Consider the following 19,887-nt stretch of genomic DNA (forward strand, 5'->3'; position numbering starts at 1 on the left):
TGTCTTGGCTCTCAGCTTCCAGCCCAGCTCCAGAAATTCCTGCTTTAAATCCCCATCCCTTCTCTTACCTATGTTATTGGTACCAATGTGTACCACGACTTGTGACTGTTTCCCCTCCCCCTTCAGAATCCGGAAAACACGGTCTGAGACGTCACGAACCTTGGCATCCGGTAGGCAACATACCATCCGTGAGTCTCTTTTGCTGCCACAGAACCTCCTATCTATCCCTCTAACTAACGAGTCCCCAATTACTATTGCCCTCCCGCTCTGCCCCTTACCCTCCCGAGCCACAGAGACAGACACAGTGCTGGAGATCCTCTCACTGCGGCTCACCACTGGTATGTCATCCCCCTCAACCGTATCCAAAGCGGAATACTTGTTGCTAAGGGGAACGACCACTGGGGATCCCTGCACGGACTGCTTCCTCCCAGCCCCTCTCACCGTCACCCATCTGTTTTCATTCCTCGGAGTAACTGTATCCCTAAAGCTTCTGTCTATGGCCACCTCTGCGTCCCTAATGATCCTAAGTTCATCCAACTCCAGCTCCAGTTCCCTAACACGGTTTTGGAGGAGCTGCAGATGGGTGCACTTCCCACATATGTAATCAGCAGGGACACTGTCGTCGTCCCTCACATCAAACATAGTGCAAGAGGAACATAGCACTGCCTGCACACCCATCCCCTCTAGATACCTTGCCAGTACCAGGTAGAAACAGCAAAAATGAATTTAAACTCACCCCTGCTCGCCCTTACTGCCTAAGCCCTGTGAGCCAAAGCCTTATAGCTCACACTCTGCTTCCCACACACTCCACTGCCCGCTCCCGACGCTGCCCGCTGTATACTGCAGCCTACCTTTTATACTTCACGCGCTTAAAAAACCCTTCCCAGACTCCTCAGCAGCCCACTACCAGTTTTCACTTTAAACTTAAAGTACAACTGCAAAAGTAAAGGCGAAAAAAAAAACACACACTAGCTGACTAATTAAATAAATAAACAATTCAATTAATCTCTCACCAGCACTGCTGCCTCCAATCACTCCCTCTCAGCTTGCTCCAGTGGAACAATCTACTGGAGCAGTGGAACTGCTCCAGTAGATCAAGAGGCTTTGTAGAGTTACCAGTTATAAACTTGCATTGTTGTTTGCATCCAACCCCATGTACTCCAACTTCACATTCTATTGTCCTGAGAGTACAGTCCATTAAAAGCTGCAAGTTCCCTTTCATGTCCCACACCATCCTGACATTGCTATTCCTTCACTGCTGTTGGCTCAAAATCCTCAAACTCCCTTCAAAGCAGCACTCTGGGTGAACTTACACTATATAGTCTGCAGCGGCTCAAGAAGACGGCTCACCATAACCTTGACAAGTGGAATTAGGAATGGGCAGGCCTAACAAGCAACGGCCACATCCTGTGAAGTAATTTTAAAAATGCATTAAATTTAAAGTGAGCCAACCTTGAAGGTCAAGTATGGTAAAGGGATTCTGTCAGTAGTCAAGTGTCATAAACGGACCAAATTTCATATCCCAGGACCAAAGACACTTTTAACTGAATTTAAACAAAAATAAGCTGGGAGCTGAAATTACATTATTTTAAATAGAGACACAAAGATGATGAAATTACTTCATGAATATGTTAACCACAAAATAGTTGTTGCAATTGGACCACAAAATGACACATCTTTGTCCAGACGTGGCTGTCTTGACCCATGCACCCTCATGGCCAAGCTATAAACAGCATTTACAAGGTGACGTCAGTGATTCCATTACATTCAAGTATGCACCAAGATCCCTTGTACATGCTAATTCCAAAATGTATTCACCAATCTGATGATGCTGACAAACCCAGAATATGGCCCACTGAAACATCTATAAATGTTAACAGGATATTCACAAACCCATGGTGTGGATTTGATGCAAGGTTTAAGTTGTTCGAATCAAAAATAGGGGTTTGTGCCAAGTGTTAAGACAGAGTATGATGTTTTTTTGTACTCTAAGAAGTATGTGTTTAGGGACAAGTGAATAATTTGCAACTGCGGATGGGTTTGATCATTTGCACTTGTGATCGTCAGGATGGGGTGAGCACAGTTCAATCATGAGAAGGGTGAAAGAGAACAGTGGGTTTTGATTGAAATTGAAGAGAGTAGGGTACTGACTTTTGTATGTTATCAGTGATACAGTAAACAATTAAAAAGAGTATCGAGCTGTACTGATTTGTGAGATTTAACAATTTTGTGCCATCCAGACAGATTCAGGCTGGATTCTGGAACTGGGCTCTGGAAGAGGAGAGGTGCTGGTTTACCTACTGACAGATTTAAGACACAGGTTGCAGAGTGTTGGATGACCTCAAATTTATAAATGGTTGAATGTGGATGGCCAACCATGACTGTCTTGAAGTAGTCAAGCCAACAAAGGCATGAATGAGGGTTTCCATAGCAGATGAACTGAGATGAGACAAAGTTAGGCAATGTTATGGACGTAGAAATAGGCAGTCATAGCGATTCTGAGTCCAAACCTTATCTTGGGGTCAAATGTTGTGAACAGACTGGCTTAAGCACAGACTTTTGCCAAGGAGAGGTGAAATCAGTAACAAGGCAATGGCGTTTGGACTGGGGACTGAAATCAATGACTTTAGATTTCATGATACTTAATTGGACGTAACTTCTGCTCATCCAGTGCTGGGTGGATAAGCAGTCTGACAGTTTAGCAACAGTGAGGGAATTGAGGGATGTTGTACTGAGGTAGAACTGGGTGTTGCCATCGTACATGTGAAAACTAATTTGGATGGTGTCACCAAGGAATAGTGCCAGGGTGGCCAACTCTTGAGGAAATAAGGAACATTTTGACCTGAAAATGGGGCTGTTGTTGGTGCTGATGAGTTCAGATATCCCAGATACCTGGGGCGAATGGGTTGCTGGCCGGTGAGAGGAGACCTGGCTTGGGGGGAATTCATAAAATGCTCAACTACAAAACCATGGCTGGAATCTTACCACAGTTCACGCTGGTGGGATTTTCCCCCTGCCACAGTGAACGGAGATGTGGCTGGCCACCAAATTCTCCAACATCGTTGCAGCAGGAGCATGGCGTGAACGGCAGGTAAAATCGCACCTTATGCCCTTGTAACATTCCACATAAAATATGCTTTACTATTAATCGGTCTCCTCAACCCCATGGCACGCTGCACACTGCTCCCTCGATGCTCCACACTCGAAATTTCTCCCCACCACACAACTCCACTCCCTTGACAGGCTCACAAAACAGCCCCTCTCCCCAACACCCATCCCACATGCAGCAGCTCTGCTTCCCAAACCTCCTTCCTCCCTCTCACTCATTAGTCTGCAGCCACCTAGCTACTGCGCCTTCTACTGCCATCCCTCTCCATAGAATAGAATAATAGAATCCCTACAGTGCAGAAGGAGGCCATCTGGCCCATCAAGTCTGCACCGACCACAATCCCACACAGGCCCTATTCCCGTAACCTCACATATTTACCCTGTTAGTCCCCCTGAAACTAGGGTTAATTTAGCATGGCCAATCAACCTAACCCAGTCTTTGGACTGTGGGAGGAAACTGGAGCACCAGGAGGAAACCCATGTAGACACGGGGAGAATGTGCAAACTCCACACAGACAGTGACCGAGGTTGGAGTTGAATCCGGGTCCCTGGCACTGTGCCACCGGGCCGCCCCCTCCCCCACCCATCCACCTGCGGGGGCTGCTACTTTGTATACAAGCCCAGAGCATCAGCATGCTAATTGAATGAATGAGCATCATAACTGACTCAACCCTAACCAAAACAAGTTTTTGCACAAAAAGAATCAGAACTTTGGTGATTTTTCTCTTCCTTTTCAGAGGCTTGTTGAAGCTAACTGTGGCTCAACAGCTTGCGTCATTGTTGAGATCAGATAATGTAACCCAAGCTGGTGATAGAACCTGAAATCATCAAGTGTATGTATCAGAGTCTTGGCAAAACAGACTGCACTTCAGTGTGTTACATATAACCACTCTGACATAAGAGGGCACATACAATGGTAATAATGTACCATATCTCTTTCCTTACTGTGATACACTTGTGGTCATCCAGGCCCCTTTATGCAAGTCTTCCTTCTACTGTTTCAGTGTTTCACTGCCTCTATACTTAACTTCCCAGTGTATTTTTAGGTGAAAATTGAGCAGCCTTAGAATCATAGAGTCTGAGAATTATGCAGTGCAGAAGAGGCCCTTCTGCCCATCAAGTCTGCTTTGGCATGCTAGAAACACCTGAACTCCCACCTAATCCCATTTACCAGCACTTGGCCCATAGTCCTGAGTGTTATCATGTGCTCATCCAGGTACTTTTTAAAGGATGTGAGGCAACGCACCTCTACTACCCTCCCAGGCAGTGCATTCCAGATCCTCACCACCCTCTGGGTAGAAGAATTTTTCCTCACATCTGCCCTAAACCTCCTGCCCCTCACCTTGAACCTATGTCCCTTTATGATTGACCCTTCAACTAAGGGGAACAGCTGCTCCCTATCCACTCTGTCCGTACCCTATTGGATCCCATCCGGATGCTCGGGCCTCCTCACACCCCAACCACTCCAGGCAGCCAGAGGCACTGCCTTAGGACAGCTGGAACCCCACCCTAGCACTGCAGGAAATGTCACCTAAGCATGTTGAGTCCCCCTCTGGGTCTCCTGGAAAACCCCTTCAACCCCACTGACCTTATCCTAGTCCCCCCACCCCCCCCCCCCCCCCCCGTGCTGGACCTGCCTGAACCACCTCCTCAGGGCCTCTGGCCTCACACCCTGGGATGCTGGATCCACAAGTGAGACTTTAATCTGCTGCACTCCCGTCTGAGACTCGTGCCTGCCAGTCCCACCTGTCCCTGGATCCTGTCAAACATCTCAACCTCCTCTCCACCACCTCCCCCAACCCCCCACCTTGTCTGCTGATCCCTCCTCCCAACCCCAGACCTGCAGGACAACATTACCCCCCCCTCCCCCCCCCCCACCCTCCTAAACTTTCGGGCCTGTCAAACCTCCTGGCTTTCTGGATCTCCCCAACCCCCACCTGGTGGGCCCCCGCTGGCCTGCTGGTCTGGTTCCCCAAGGCTAGTGCACAACTTCACCACCCCCCCACCGCCCCCCCCCCCCGCCCCCCCATCCCCTCTCTATTCGGCCATTCACTTGTAGATGAGAAGAGAAATGGGGGGGTGGAGGAAGCAAGGATTGATTGTTGGAGGTGGGGGGGGGAGAAGATGGGGATGCACTAGAAGTAATGGTACGAGAGCAAGGAGGAGAGTCATAGCAGATAATTCTCTGGCTACAGTGATAGAGGGGCCTGGGTTCGAATCACGCCATGGTAGATGGCGGAATCTGAGTTCATTAAAAAATGTGGAATTAAGAATTTACTGATGACCATGAAACCATTGTCAATTGTTAGAAAAAAACCATCTGGTTCGCTAATGTCCTTTAGGGAAGGAAATCTGCTGTCCTTACCTGGTCTAGCCTACATGTGACTCCAGTGCCACAGAAATGTGGGTGACTCTTAAATGTCCTCTGAAATGGATGAATGAACCACTCAGTTCAAGAGCAACCAGGGATGGGCAATAAATTTGATTTGAATTATTATTGTCACATACATTGGGATACAGGGAAAAGTATCGTTTCTTGCACCCTATACAAACAAAGCATACCATTCATAGAGGATAGAGGGTGCAGAATGTAGTGTTGCAGTTACAGATAGGGTGAATGCTGGCCAGTATTTGAATAATAATAGAAAAAGGTAAGGATGGAACAAGGCGTGAGGCAGTCCCACCCAGCTGGGGAGTGGAGAGGCTTTGTAGGAGAGTGAGGGGATATGGTCAACAGTGTGTGAAAGACAGGGCCATGATGTGGAGATGCCGGCGTTGGACTGGGATAAATACAGTAAGAAGTTTAACAACACCAGGTTAAAGTCCAACAGGTTTATTTGGTAGCAAACGCCACAAGCCTTAAGGCTCCGAAAGCTTGTGGCTTTTGCTACCAAATAAACCTGTTGGACTTTAACCTGGTGTTGTTAAACTTCTTACTGTGAAAGACAGGGTGACAGGGAGTAGGACTCTGTGTGTGTGTGTATGTGTTCCAGCGACATGCAGGAGATTCTGAACGTGATTCATGTCATTTTCGCCTTCAACGTCACTTCTTGTTGTGAGCTGTCAACTCAAAACCCGAGCTTCTCGCTTCGATCGCAGAGGGAGCCTCGCAAAAGCCAGGCTGAATCCAGCCAAAACCTAAACCGAATCCAGTCACCTTGGAGGGAAAGGAAATGGACCATCCGATTTATCACGGGAAAATCAACCGGGAGCTGGGGGAGAAGCTGCTGTGCAGGAACGGCAAAGACGGCAGCTACTTGATCCGAGACAGCGAGTCTCTGCCGGGGGTTTACTGCCTGTGTGTTCTGTAAGTAGCAGCGCCCTGAAAGCGGGGATGCTCTCTCTCGCTCACTTAAACGTGGCCACTCACCAGACAACATTCCCACTGTCTGAATCCCCATCGTGTCAACTCAACTCGCTCTCCAACACCACCCAGTGCTCTCTCCCACGGGATTCTCTCCTTAGATCAACGCGTGACAATTTAATGCAATATGTTTCTTTTGCTAATTTGTTTTCTTCAATAAGAGGAATAGGCTGCCGAATCACCGCATTATGCCAGAGTTGAGCGGTGTGTTCCTTACACTTCTGCACTTACTGATTTGATTTGATTTATTATTTTCACCATGTATTAGTATACAATGAAAAGTATTGTTTCTTGCACTCTATTGAGACAAAGCATACCGTACATAGAAAGAGGAAGGAGCCGGTGCAGAATGTAGTGCTATAGTCATAGCTAGGGTGCAGAAAAAGGTCAACTTAACATAAGGTACAGTATGAAGTCTCACAACACCAGGTTAAAGTCCAAGGAGTTTATTTGGAATCAAGACCGCTGCTCCTTCATCAGGTGGGTCACTCACTTGGACTTTACCTGGTGTTGTGAGACTTCTTACTGTGCCCACCCCAGTCTACGCCGGCACCTCCACATCATAATATAAGGTAGGTCCATTTAAAAGTCTGATGGCAGCAGGGAAGAAGCTGTTCTTGAGTCGGTTGGTGTGTGACCTCAGACTTCTGTATCACCTTCATAGAAATCATAGAAATCATAGAAACCCTACAGTGCAGAAGGAGGCCATTCGGCCCATCGAGTCTGCACCGACCACAATCCCACCCAGGCCCTACCCTCACATATTTTACCCGCTAATTCCTCTAACCTACTCATCCCAGGACTCTAAGGGGCAATTTTTTTTTTTTTTTTAGCATAGCCAATCTACCTAACCCGCACATCTTTGGACTGTGGGAGGAAACCGGAGCACCCGGAGGAAACCCACGCAGACACGAGGAGAATGTGCAAACTCCACACAGACAGTGACCCGAGCCGGGAATCGAACCCGGGACCCTGGAGCTGTGAAGCAGCAGTGCTCACCACTGTGCTACCGTGCCGCCCTTCCTGACGGTAGAAGGTGGAAGAGAGAATGTCCAGGGTGTGCGGGGTCCTTAATTATACTGGCTGCTTTTCCGAAGCAGCGGGAAGTGTAGACAGTGACAATGGATGGGAGGCTGGTTTGCATGTTGGACTAGGCTTCATTCACAACCCTTTGTAGTTTCTTGCACTCCTGGACAGAGCAGGGGCCATACCAAGCTGTGATACAACCAGAAAGAATGCTTTCTATGGTGCATCTGTAAAAGTTGATGAGAGTCGTAGTGCAAATGCCAAATTTTCTTGGCCTCCTGATTTATTATTGTCACATGTATTGGGATACAGTGAAAAGTATTGTTTCTTGTGTGCTATAAAGATAAAACATACAGTTTGGAGAGTATACAGGGAGAAGGAACAGATCGGGTGCAGAATAATGGGTGCGATCTTACCAGCCATTCATGCCACACTACAGCTGCAGCAAGGTCGGAGAATTTGGCGGCCAGGCAAGTCTCCGTTCAGCGAGATGGGATCGGAAAATCCTCTGGCATGAATGGTAGTAAGACTCCGGCCCAAGTGTTGCAGTTACAGATAGGGCAAAGAGAAAGATCAACTTTCTGCTGCTGCTCTGTGTTTGATCACACCGGCGTAGTTAGATGGACCACTTTGACTCTGCTCTTGCTAGACTGTGCAATCCAACCTGTGCAGGGATGCACTTTGTCATGTGGGATTTGTCCCTTGTGCTAAATTTAAGGTTTTTTTTGCTTCTTTTCAAAGTTATTCCTCAGAACAGCTGCCATTCAAATGTGTTTCAAAAAAACAATAGCAAACTGTTTTTTGGTGTTGCCCACCGGGGTGCCCCCCCCCACTCTTGTTGGGGGATTGGGTATTCTATGCATACGCTGAGAAGATCCTCATAGGCAATCGGAACTGAGCAGACATAGCATGACAAGAGATGAAATGCTGAAAAACTGAAACTAAACAGCCAGTGTTTTTGACTTTGGAGTATGCAGTAAAAAGTAGTTAAGAGGGAATTGGATTACTCTCTGAAAAGAAAGAATGCGCAAGTTACGGGGATAAGACAGGGGAGTGGGACTAGGTAGTTGGCTCGTTCAGTGAGCCAGAGCAGACTTGATGGGCTGAATGGCCTCCATCTGGACTGTAACGATTCTGTAATCGATTTTGTGAACCCAGCAGAATTTTCCTTGCAGGATTTATTATTTAAACTAACAGTTTAAACATTGAAATTGCCATTAAAACTAATGCGGGGGGAAACTCTGCATTGGCCAAACTCTTAAGCGCCCAAACACCCAGTAGGTGAAATTCTGTGGTAGAAGGGCAATTTCATAGCATCCATCCACAAAGCAGCTTATGCTTTTTGAAATGTATCGAAATAGGTCACATTTTAAATCACTGTGAATAACCTATGCCTCAAAACCATAAAAATGATTATTGCTACTTCTCACAGGTAGGGAGAGTGAAGGAAAAGAAAACTTGCTAGTTAAATTGCTGACTATTGGTGGGATTTAATAACTTGGTTAATCATTGCACAGCAAAGCATTTTTTGGAATACAGAGTAATGTTTTCTCAGATTGTGAACAACTGCTGATTTTGGTGGATGCTGGCTGAACCCCACCCCCCGCTTGTATTTTCCCCAACGATACGAGTAAATTTGCACAATCATGAATATGAATTTTGAAAGTGGGCCAGAGGTTCACTTCTCATTGTTTAAAGAAGTATTGTAGTTCACTTCATGTCAAGGACAAACATAATACTACTCCACCATCAAAATAATTTTACTGTCAGAAACTGCATGGGAGCGCGATTCATACAAATCCCACAAATGCTTCTAATAGAATGAAACATGTCAGTTGGTTGTATTGGGTTTTTTCCTACTGAAGAAATGCAATGTCTGATTTTTTTTTTCTGTCATGTGAAATACTAATCATGTTAAAGCTCAAGATGATGAATTGTGGCAATTGATGAAAAGAGAAACCATTTTAGTTTCACTTCTGCCAACAATAAAGGAATATTTTGTCTGTTTTGATTGCGTTCCTCTGGCCCACTTTCAAAATTCATATTCATGATTGTGCAAATTTACTCGTATCGTTGGGGAAAATACAAGGGGGGGGTGGGGGGTGTCAGCCAGCATCCAGCAAAATCAGCAGATGTTCACAATTTGAGAAAACATTACTCTGTATTCCAAAAAATGCTTTGCTGTGCAATGATTAACCAAGTTATTAAATCCTACCAATAGTCAGCAGCTTTCTGCCGCATCCCTGTATATGGAATTGATAATTTAATGGTTTAATTGATTATAAAAAATTACTCAACTACCTATTTATTAAAGATGTACATCTGTACCGCCACAGAGCAGCCCTCTGAGAAATGAGGATATAAACCATTATGATTGATTTTGTGGAACAGAAATGACCCAATCTCAAACTGGTGAAACAGAAAAATTGTGAATTTAATCCTCCCCTATGAAACACAACTGTTCTGCTATGCACCAAAATACCCTATTAATGGAGGTGGCAGCAAGCATTTGCTCGGTTTACAAATCAATCCGTAGTTTCACTAATTAAAGCCTACCTTTTTTCTATTAAGTTGAAAGCACACTGATGGTTCAAATCTATTTCAATCATTGCTTTCTTTCCCCCATTCAATTGCTCACATAGCTACCATAATGAACAATTTCAAATATTACCCTATAATCACTATGGACTGAATAGTTGTAAAGGAAAGATTATCGTAGAAAACGCTGAACAGAACAAAAGAAAGCCAGAGATCAGCACTCACTACGCTAGAAAAATCAGTAGACTTTCGGCATTTTGTAGGGACTTTTTCGTGTTGAACATCAAAAGAATGTTTTCCACTTTCGTTTGCAAGCTTCAATCTCGTTGCTTTGCCTGAAGTTATCCTTTTATGTGTAACATTCTACATATCCCCCCAAACATAAACCTGACCATTTTCAAATTTTGTTCTTAAAATTTATCTCGATATAAATATCAGACAGGCAATTATTTTCAAAGCAGTTTGCTTATACTTTTGATGTATTTTCAATCACATGATTGTTTCCATTATAAATGTACTTCATCTTTCGTCAGACTGGTTAAAACATACAACTTGCCCTGAAATTTACAGAAAGCTTCATATTTAATACTAGTCAGCCCACCTGAAACTGTAATTTCTGATTGAGCATCGTTTACGCCAGATTTAGCTTTGTATTTGTATCCCTTCCAACTGATCGATGGATGGATGGTACTTGGCTTTTTCAGAGCTTTGGAGAATTAATCTACAATATTTGTTTGTTGTGGCAGTTGAGTTGGAGGCGTCCATCATTAGAGAAATCCACCTCAGGAAAACATTAGGATTGCGAAAGATGTATGATGCAAAATAGTAAGAGTATGCCGAGCCATGTTTATTAGTAGAAGTGACATATATTTTAAAGTAACTTAAGTTTTAAGGCAAAAATGAAAAAAAAACATCAGCTATTTGTAGAGGAACGGAGTTTCATTGTGAATCTAACTCAACTCCAAATGGGAAGCAAATATACTCTGATACATACAGTTTTGGTGCATATACCTTCTAAGATTGGAGAAAGATTCGGTTTTATAAAATTGTAAAATTTAGCAACCCATGTTCTCTTGCCATATCTCAAATTACATAAGTAACATTTTAATGTTAAATTAATAATTTTTGAATTCTAGGCAGTAGTAGATTGTATGATGGGTTTGAGTTACATTTGTTTACAGTTACTTAATCAACAACTTAAATTTATAAGTGTTTCACAGGAGCATTATCAAACAAAATTTGAACCACATCAGGAGAGATTAAGACATGTGACTTGATCAAAGAGGGAGTTTCTAAGTATTGTCTTAAAGGAGGAGTGAGAGACCTAGAGAGGCGGGAAGATTTAGGGAGGGAATTCAAGAACTTTGGGGCTAGACATGTGAAGGCATGGAGGCATGGTCACCAACGGGTGTATCAATTAAAAGTAGCTACACACAATTGGCCAGAATTGCTAAAATTGCATTAAAGAAATGAGAAACTTACGTAAGCAGAAAAGCACTAATCTCACAAGGTAAGATGGGGAGAAAATCAATAAATTGCATAAGTCAGTCAGGCTATTTAACAGTGATAACTATTGAATAGTTCTTGCTGCAGAGTGCGTGTGTTTAATGTCCAGTGAAAACTGGACTGGGCTCATAGACTACTCCTATGGGGAGTAGTCTTAGCCTCACAAATGAAGATTGGCCACTTGGATCAATCATTAGTGAGTTGTTGTTGTCCATCTTGCACTAGGAATTAGTATTTTAAGGAGAGAGAAAATTGTTCAAAGAGTCAGCAGAGCAACTCTTTTAAAAGAACTCTGAAATCTCTGTTTTAGAGGAGTACAGGCTACTGAGGCTTTGACCCACTTTCAGATTTTATTAGCATTTATTTAGCTGTGCCCATTGATTATACTGCAGTGTTTCTTGTGCCTTTTCCTATTTTATTTTGTTCCCAAATTTTCTGCTGGCTATTTTAGGTTGGATTGCAATTCCATTGTCATTAGTGATCCTCTCGTACCTTATCGAATTGGTCATTTTGCATATGGTCACCAAGATAATTGGTTGACCAGTGGAATATGAATGCATCACAACCAGGCCTGTTCCTGTCCTTGTTTGATCAGACAGATGCACGATGCTGCAAGAGTCGCTGAATAGTGATCACAGAATCACAGAATTGTTCCAGCGCAGAAGGAGGCCATTTGGCCCGTCATATCTGCATCAGCTTTATGCCATTTCCCTGTCTTTTCCCTGACCCCCTGCATATTCTTTCTATTTAAGAGGGGAAACAGCTTCTCCCTATCTATTCTGTCCAGCCCCCTCATGACTTTGAACATCTCTATCAAATCTGCTCTCAATCTTCTCCTCTCCAAGGAGAACAGTCTGGAACTTGTAGTCTCAGAACATGTTCAATTTGCAGTTAGTCTGGAACCATTCTTGTGTATCTCTCCCAATGCGTTTATATCCTTCCAATAGCGTGGTGCCCAGAACTATACACAATACTCCAGTTGTGATCTATGATTTATTAACTGCTCTCTCCACTGTTCCGCCACCTTCAATCATCTATGCACATATACACCCAGGCCCCTCTGCTCCTGCACCCCTTTTAGAATTTTACCCCTTATTTTTTATTGTCTCTCCTCATTCTTCCTGCTAAAATGCATCATCTCACACTTCTTTGCATTGAACTTCATCTGCCACCTGCCTGCTCACTCCACCAACTTGTCTATGTCCTTTTGAAGTCCGACACTGTCCTTTTCACACTTTACAATACTTCCAAATTCTGCAAACTTTGAAACTGTCCTCTACACACAGGGGCCACATCAATAATATATATTAGGAAAAGCAAGGGTTCCAAAACTTCCTCCTGGGGAATACACTACAAACTTTTCTCCAGCCTGAAAAATATCCAGTGGCCGTTACTGTCAGCTTCCTATTATTCAGCCAATTTTGCATCCACAAATTCAAAGATAGGCACCCTGACTACTTTTCCCGTTGCCTATTATATATTGAGGCTAATTGAGTTTCTGCCACTATTAATCTGGCTCAGCTCGGCTGCTAAGAGTAGAGCACAAGTTCATTTTGGGACTTTTACAGTCTATTTCTTACACTTCTCAATCTGCCCTTTTCTTTTCTATATTGCTCTTTGTTTCTCTCTTTCCTTGTAGTCTCAGAACCTGTTCAATTTGCAGTTAGTGGTCTCCATAGCCCAGTTATTGCCTTCATGATTGCCTGAGACTTAATTCTTGGGAGAATAATGGCTCTGCAACCATTTGAGTATTACACCTTTCCTGTGAGAAGGTGTTGTCTCATTCATATATAAAAAGATTTTCAGACGTGTCAAGAGACAGAGAATTGCTGCTTTTACGTAGTTCATCTCCCAAAGTATTAGTAAAATTAAATTTAGCTTAGACCTACAATTTACATGTTGCTGGAGATGTATGGAAGTACTATTTGCTTAATACCTAGGATTGCCAATGTTTTTTTCTTAAAACAGAGAGCGGAGGTAGAGCTTTTTAACACAGCGATTTGCTCATCTGTGGATAAGGCAAAGTAGGTGTCAGGCTTTAAGGTGAGTATTGTTGAAGGGAGATACACACCCCAGCAAATAATTTCTAATTTAAATATTTGAAAAATTGAAGTGTCAACTGTTTTTGAGGACTGTGTTAAAAGTTCAGCTGGAAAATTTAAAAAATAACCAAGGTCTTACAGTAAAAAAATGTTCTATGGATAATTACTTTTCTCTTAAGAAATTCACACACTTTAGAGGTATTTTTAATCTAATTAGTCTAGTGGGTTCAGTGCTGGTTTTATGGAGAGTAAACTCGGCTGATGGTGGTGTATAACCAGTATTGAACTGAATTTTGTCAGTTTTCTGATGAACAAATTAACTTAAAATTGTCCCCTTAATATTTATTAACTTAGACAATGTCACAAGGATTCTGCATTCATGTAAAAATAATATTTCATGATAAATAATGAATTCAAATTCACTGATTGATAAAATGCAACAAACCTATTTAGATAAGACGCTTCCTCAAGATATTTTCTTATCATACTTAATCTCTAGTTTGGTATTATTGTACTTTAATTATCTTTAACACATAAAAGGCACACATCCGAATTCTATCAATGTGCGACAAATATGGAGATATTCTCTAGAAATTGGAAAATCTGTTAGTACAGACCTATTTATTATAATATTATATTTGAGTTGTAGGTCAGATTTGTAAACAATAAAAAAGGAGCAATAAAGACTATAGCAAAACCTCAATAAAAGTTTAAGCAGTATTCCATGGCGAGTAGAACTTAGGATGCATGATAGGAGTATTTGTGGAAATATCAATTTTTTAAACAAAATAAAACTAGTGAACATGCTTTAAAACAAATGTATAGAAATTATGCACCTAATTTCACAATCTTGTATGTTTTATCTTGAGAATGGTAGCAATGCTGATTTAGGAGATAATGGCATTTAGTGACATAGTAAAGGAATAATGAATTTTAGTCCTGGAGCACTGTTAATGGCTGCATCTAATGGTTCAAAATCTTGCTCTGCAATATTAGCACACAGCACTTTAACTCGCTCCTCTGAAATGTTTGTCCGCTGTTTCATGGGTGACATTCTTCTTCACGTGCTATGTTTTGCAACATTGGTGATCGTGTCTCTCCAACTTTCGCAGTCTTTGAGAATGCAAACAGCTTGGTGTTGTTCTCGAATCTTGTAGGAAAGGCGATATTAGCTCATGTATTTTCAACAAGGTAGCACCTCAGTTCAAGTGGAATTCACATGAATACTTGAAACATTGGTCTGCTACTATTCAAAATTTCAAGACATTTAAACTTTGTGTCCGGACAAAGTACTTTGTGCTATCTATATAGAAATGGACCAGCAAGTCACTAGCGTGTGGCGGATATGAAGAACAATTTTGGAAGACACGTTAAAAGTGTTACAGACAACATACAAGCACATTGTCATACCAAGTGCGAATTTTTCACTTGTGTAATGGTACATGCAAAATAAGTTGAGTCGTGGCACCATCAAGTCTCTATCAACGTTGCTACTCAATGGTTTCACTGCACTTTAAGAAGGGAGTAATTAATCATTTGGCTCTTCACTAAGTATATTTTACAATTTTTTTGACTCAGGAACCAGACCTTTCGGAAGGGTTGTGTGAAGAAATCCTTTAAAACTACAGAAAAAAGAATTTTCATTATGACCTCCGGATGCGTCAAAACATTTGGGAGAGGGGACAGCCTCATAGTATTATTGCGAAACTATTAATCCAGAAAATCAGCTCATGTTCTGGGGGTTCAAATCCCACCATGGAAGATGGTGGAATTTGAATTCAATAAAAAATATCTGGAATTAACTGATTGTCAGAAAAACTGATCTGTTTCATCTGTAAAAGTTGATGAGAGTCATAGCGGACAAATTAGCCTTCTGAGAAAGTAGAGGCGTTGGTGGGCTTTCTTAACTATAGCGTCGGCATAGAGGGACCACGACAGGTTGATGGCGATCTGGACACCTAGAAACTTGAAGATCTCAACCACTTCCACTTCATCTCCATTGATGCAAACATGATGTAGCATGTCCTCCACTATGCTTCCTGAAGTCAATGACTATCTCCTTCATTTTGTTGACATTGAAAGAGATATTATTGTCGTCGCACCAGTGCACCAGATTCTCCATCTCTTTTTTGTACTCTGTCTCATCATTGTTTGAGATCCGACCCACTATGTTGGTGTCATCAGCAAACTTGAAAATCGAGTTGGAGGGGAATTTGGTCACACAGTCATAGGTGTATAAGGAGTATAGTAAGAGGCGGAGGACACAGCCTTGTGGGGCACCAATGTTGAGGATGAGTGTGGAGGAGGTATTGTTGCCTATTCTTACTGATTGCTGTCTGTGGCTTCGGAAGTTCAGGAGCCAGTCGCAGAGGGAGGAGCTGAGCCCCAGGCCAAGGAGTTTGGAGATGAGTTTCGTGGGAATAATGGTGTTGAAGGCTGAGCTGTAGTCAATAAATAGGAGTCTGACATGGGTGTTTTTATATCTAGGTGTTCCAGGATTGAGTGTAGAGTCAGAGAGATGGTGTCTGCTGTGCAGCTGTTGCGGTGGTAGGCAAACTGTAGTGGATCCAGGCAATCTGGGAGCCTCGTTGATTCATGCGAAGACCTTTCGAAGCGCTTCATAATAATGTATGCCAGAGCCACTGGGTGATAATCATTAAGGCACGCTGCTTGGCTTTTCTTTGGTACCGGGATGATGGTCATCTTGTTAAAGCAGATAGGGACCTCAGATTATTGTAAAGAGAGGTTGACGATGTCTGCGAATACCCCGCCAGCTGCTCCGCGCAGGATCTGAGTGCTCATCCGGGTACCCCATCCAGGTCAGTCGCTTTCCATGGGTTGACCTTTGTTCTAACATCTGCAAATGGTGACCTCGGATACAGGTTCATCAGAGACTTCCGGGGTGGAGGGAGTGCTCTTGCTGACCTCTTGCTCAAAACAGGCATAGAATGCATTGAGTTCATCAGGGAGGGGTGCATTGGAGCCGGCAATTTTACATGCCTTCATTTTCTAGCCTGTTATGTCCTGCAGACCTTGCCATTGTCGGCGGGGTCCGTGTGGCTAGCCTGGGACTCTAGCTTGGTCTGGTGCTGCCTTTTGGCATTTTTGATGGATCTCCTTTGATCATATCTGGCTTTCTTTGATAACCATGATGTGGAGATGCCGGCATTGGACTGGAGTAAGCACAGTAAGAAGTCTCACAACACCAGGTTAAAGTCCAACAGGTTTATTTGGTAGCACAAGCTTTCGGAGTCTCGCTCCTTCTTCACCTGAAGAAGGAGCGAGACTCAGAAAGCTTGTGCTACCAAATAAACCTGTTGGACTTTAACCTGGTGTTGTGAGACTTCTTACTTTCTTTTATAGGTCAGGGTCACCTGACTTGGACGCCTCAGACCTAGACTTCAGCAAGCAGTGGATGTCCCTGTCCATGCATGGTTTCTGGTTGGGAATCATGCGTATTTGATTCTTTGACACACAGACTTCTACACACTTACAAATGAAGTCTGTTACTGTAGTGGCATACATGTTCAGGCTGGTCACAGAGTTTTTAAATACTGACCAGTCTACTGACCCTGTGCAGTCCCGTAGGAGGTCATCTGATTCCTCAGACCAACATTGAATGACTTTCTTTGACAGATTCTCCTGTTTTGGTTTTTACTTGTAAACGGGGAAGCTAGATGTGAGAGACAGAGGAATAAATGATATGTTGACATGATTCAATGAAATAGGGTAAGAAGAGGCTCATGTGGATCACAACATTGGCATGGACCAGTTGGATCAAATAATCTATTCTTCATTGTACAATCTAAATAATTCTATGTAATATAGAATTCTCAAGCTATTGAATTCATGAGATACAAATGCCCAGTCCTGGACTGATAAAAACAACAGATCCATTTGTCTATGAATCCTAGTTTAAAAATCGACTTTGTATGAATTATGCTAATTATAGGACCTCGGGAATAAGAATTTATTTTACACCTGTGATTGAATTAGACAGCATAAATTTTATAAATAACAGATAATAGCAATCTAGACTCTTTGGTATTTCCTACTTGACTTATTTTCTCAGCATTTATGATGTTGAAACACGCAAAACGCACAGGGGCACATCACCAGCAAATCTGCAAATTCACCAGCAAAACCAGCAAATTCATTGCAGTTCTTGAGGTAATGTTGAATAACCAAATACAGAATTGAACAGTCTGCCCAAAGAAAATTGAAACAGAAGGTGTGAATAAGTCACAGAGTCATAGAGTCATAGAGGTTTACCGTATGGAAACAGGCCCTTCGGCCCAACTTGTCCATGCTTCCCTTTTTTTAACCACTAAGCTTGTCCCAATTGCCCGCATTTGGCCCATATCCCTCTATAGCCATCTTACCCATGTAACTCTCTAAACGTTTTTTGAAAGACAAAATTATTCCCGCCTCTACTACTATCTCTGGCAGCTTGTTCCAGACACGCACCACCTTCTGTGTGAAAAAATTGCCCCTCTGGACCCTTTTATATCTCTCCCCTCTCACCTTAAACCTACGCCCTCTAGTTTTAGACTCCCCTACCTTTAGGAAAAGATATTGACTATCTAGCTGATCTATGTCCCTCATTATTTTATAGACCTCTATAAGATCACTCCTAAGTCTCCTATGCTCCAGGGAAAATAGTCCCAGTCTATCCAGCCTGTCCTTATATCTCAAACCATCAAGTCCCGGTAGCATCTCTTGTGATGCTTGTAAATCTTGTAAATCTCTTGTGCACTCTTTCTAGTTTAATAATATCCTTTCTATAATAGGGTGACCAGAACTGTACACAGTATTCCAAGTGTGGCCTCAGCAACTTCTTGTACAACTTCAACAAGACGTCCCAACTCCTGTTTTCAATGTTCTGATCAATGAAACCAAGCATGCCGAATGCCTTCTTCACCACTCTGTCCTCCTGTGACTCCACTTTCAAGGAGCTATGAACCTGTACGCCTTGATCGCTTTGTTCTCTAACTCTCCCCAATGCCCTACCATTAACTGAATAGGTCCTGCCCTGGTTCAATCTACCGAATTGCATCACCTCGCATTTGTCTAAATTAAACTCCATCTGTCCTTCATCGGTCCACTGGCCCAGTTGATCAAGATCCCTTGCAATCCTAAATAAGCTTCTTCACTCTCCACTGTGCCACCAATCTTGGTGTCATCTGCAAACTTACTAACAATGGGCCTGATTTTACCATCACGTTGCGCCTGTTTTCAGGTGCGCAAACTTGGTAAAGTTGGGCGTGAGATGAGTAGCGCGATCTGCGCCTGCTTCCATGCTGTTACTCCCTTTAAGAAGTTTAACAACACCAGGTTAAAGTCCAACAGGTTTATTTGGTAGCAAAAGCCACACAAGCTTTCGAGGCTCTGAGCCCCTTCTTCAGGTGAGTGGGAATTCTGTTCACAAACAGAACTTATAAGACACAGACTCAATTTACATGAATAATGGTTGGAATGCGAATACTTACAACTAATCCAGTCTTTAAGAAACAAAACAATGGGAGTGGAGAGAGCATCAAGACAGGCTAAAAAGATGTGTATTGTCTCCAGACAAGACAGCCAGTGAAACTCTGCAGGTCCACGCAACTGTGGGAGTTAAAAATAGTGTGACAAATAGTGTGATGCTCTCTCCACTCCCATTGTTTTGTTTCTTAAAGACTGGATTAGTTGTAAGTATTCGCATTCCAACCATTATTCATGTAAATTGAGTCTGTGTCTTATAAGTTCTGTTTGTGAACAGAATTCCCACTCACCTGAAGAAGGGGCTCAGAGCCTCGAAAGCTTGTGTGGCTTTTGCTACCAAATAAACCTGTTGGACTTTAACCTGGTGTTGTTAAACTTCTTACTGTGTTTACCCCAGTCCAACGCCGGCATCTCCACATCATGGTTACTCCCTTTACCAAGGCCCGAAAATGGCTGCGATTGGAGCCACGCTTGAAACGGACGCGACGGCCATTTAAATGCTTTTGCATGCATTTAAATTGACTTAATGGGCTGCACGCCCAACCTTACCAACACTTACCCCTTTACCACCTTGCTTGCCCATCCAGAATTGGCACAAAACAGACATGCTCCATAAAAGTCTGATTTGGGTGCTACAGTTAGTGAGGAGGTAGGTGCTGAGCGTCCGATGGCTCTCTGCTTGAGATTGGTGGAGGGGGAAGGGGTGTCCGCTGCCACTCTGCCTGAGATTAATGGGAGGGAAGGGGGTGAAGGACCGTGATTGGTCTGAGAAGAGGGGGAGGTGGGGGATAAGGGGGTCAGTAATGTTGGGGGGGGGTG

At 43.1% G+C, this 19,887-nt stretch overlaps 1 protein-coding gene across 1 annotated transcript in view; it reads left to right on the forward strand.

Annotated features, from left to right (window-relative positions):
• Positions 1 to 6,185: 6,185 nt before the first annotated feature.
• sh2d1aa (SH2 domain containing 1A duplicate a) overlaps positions 6,186 to 19,887 on the forward strand; it is a 68,723-nt gene continuing 55,021 nt past the window's right edge. Inside the window, exon 1 of the mRNA XM_078211360.1 lies at positions 6,186 to 6,415. Within this exon, the coding sequence (XP_078067486.1) occupies positions 6,282 to 6,415 (134 nt within the window). The 5' untranslated portion in view covers positions 6,186 to 6,281. The remainder of the gene's footprint in view (positions 6,416 to 19,887) is intronic.

This window comes from Mustelus asterias, chromosome 4 (assembly GCF_964213995.1).
Source record: "Mustelus asterias chromosome 4, sMusAst1.hap1.1, whole genome shotgun sequence".
NCBI lineage: Eukaryota > Metazoa > Chordata > Chondrichthyes > Carcharhiniformes > Triakidae > Mustelus > Mustelus asterias.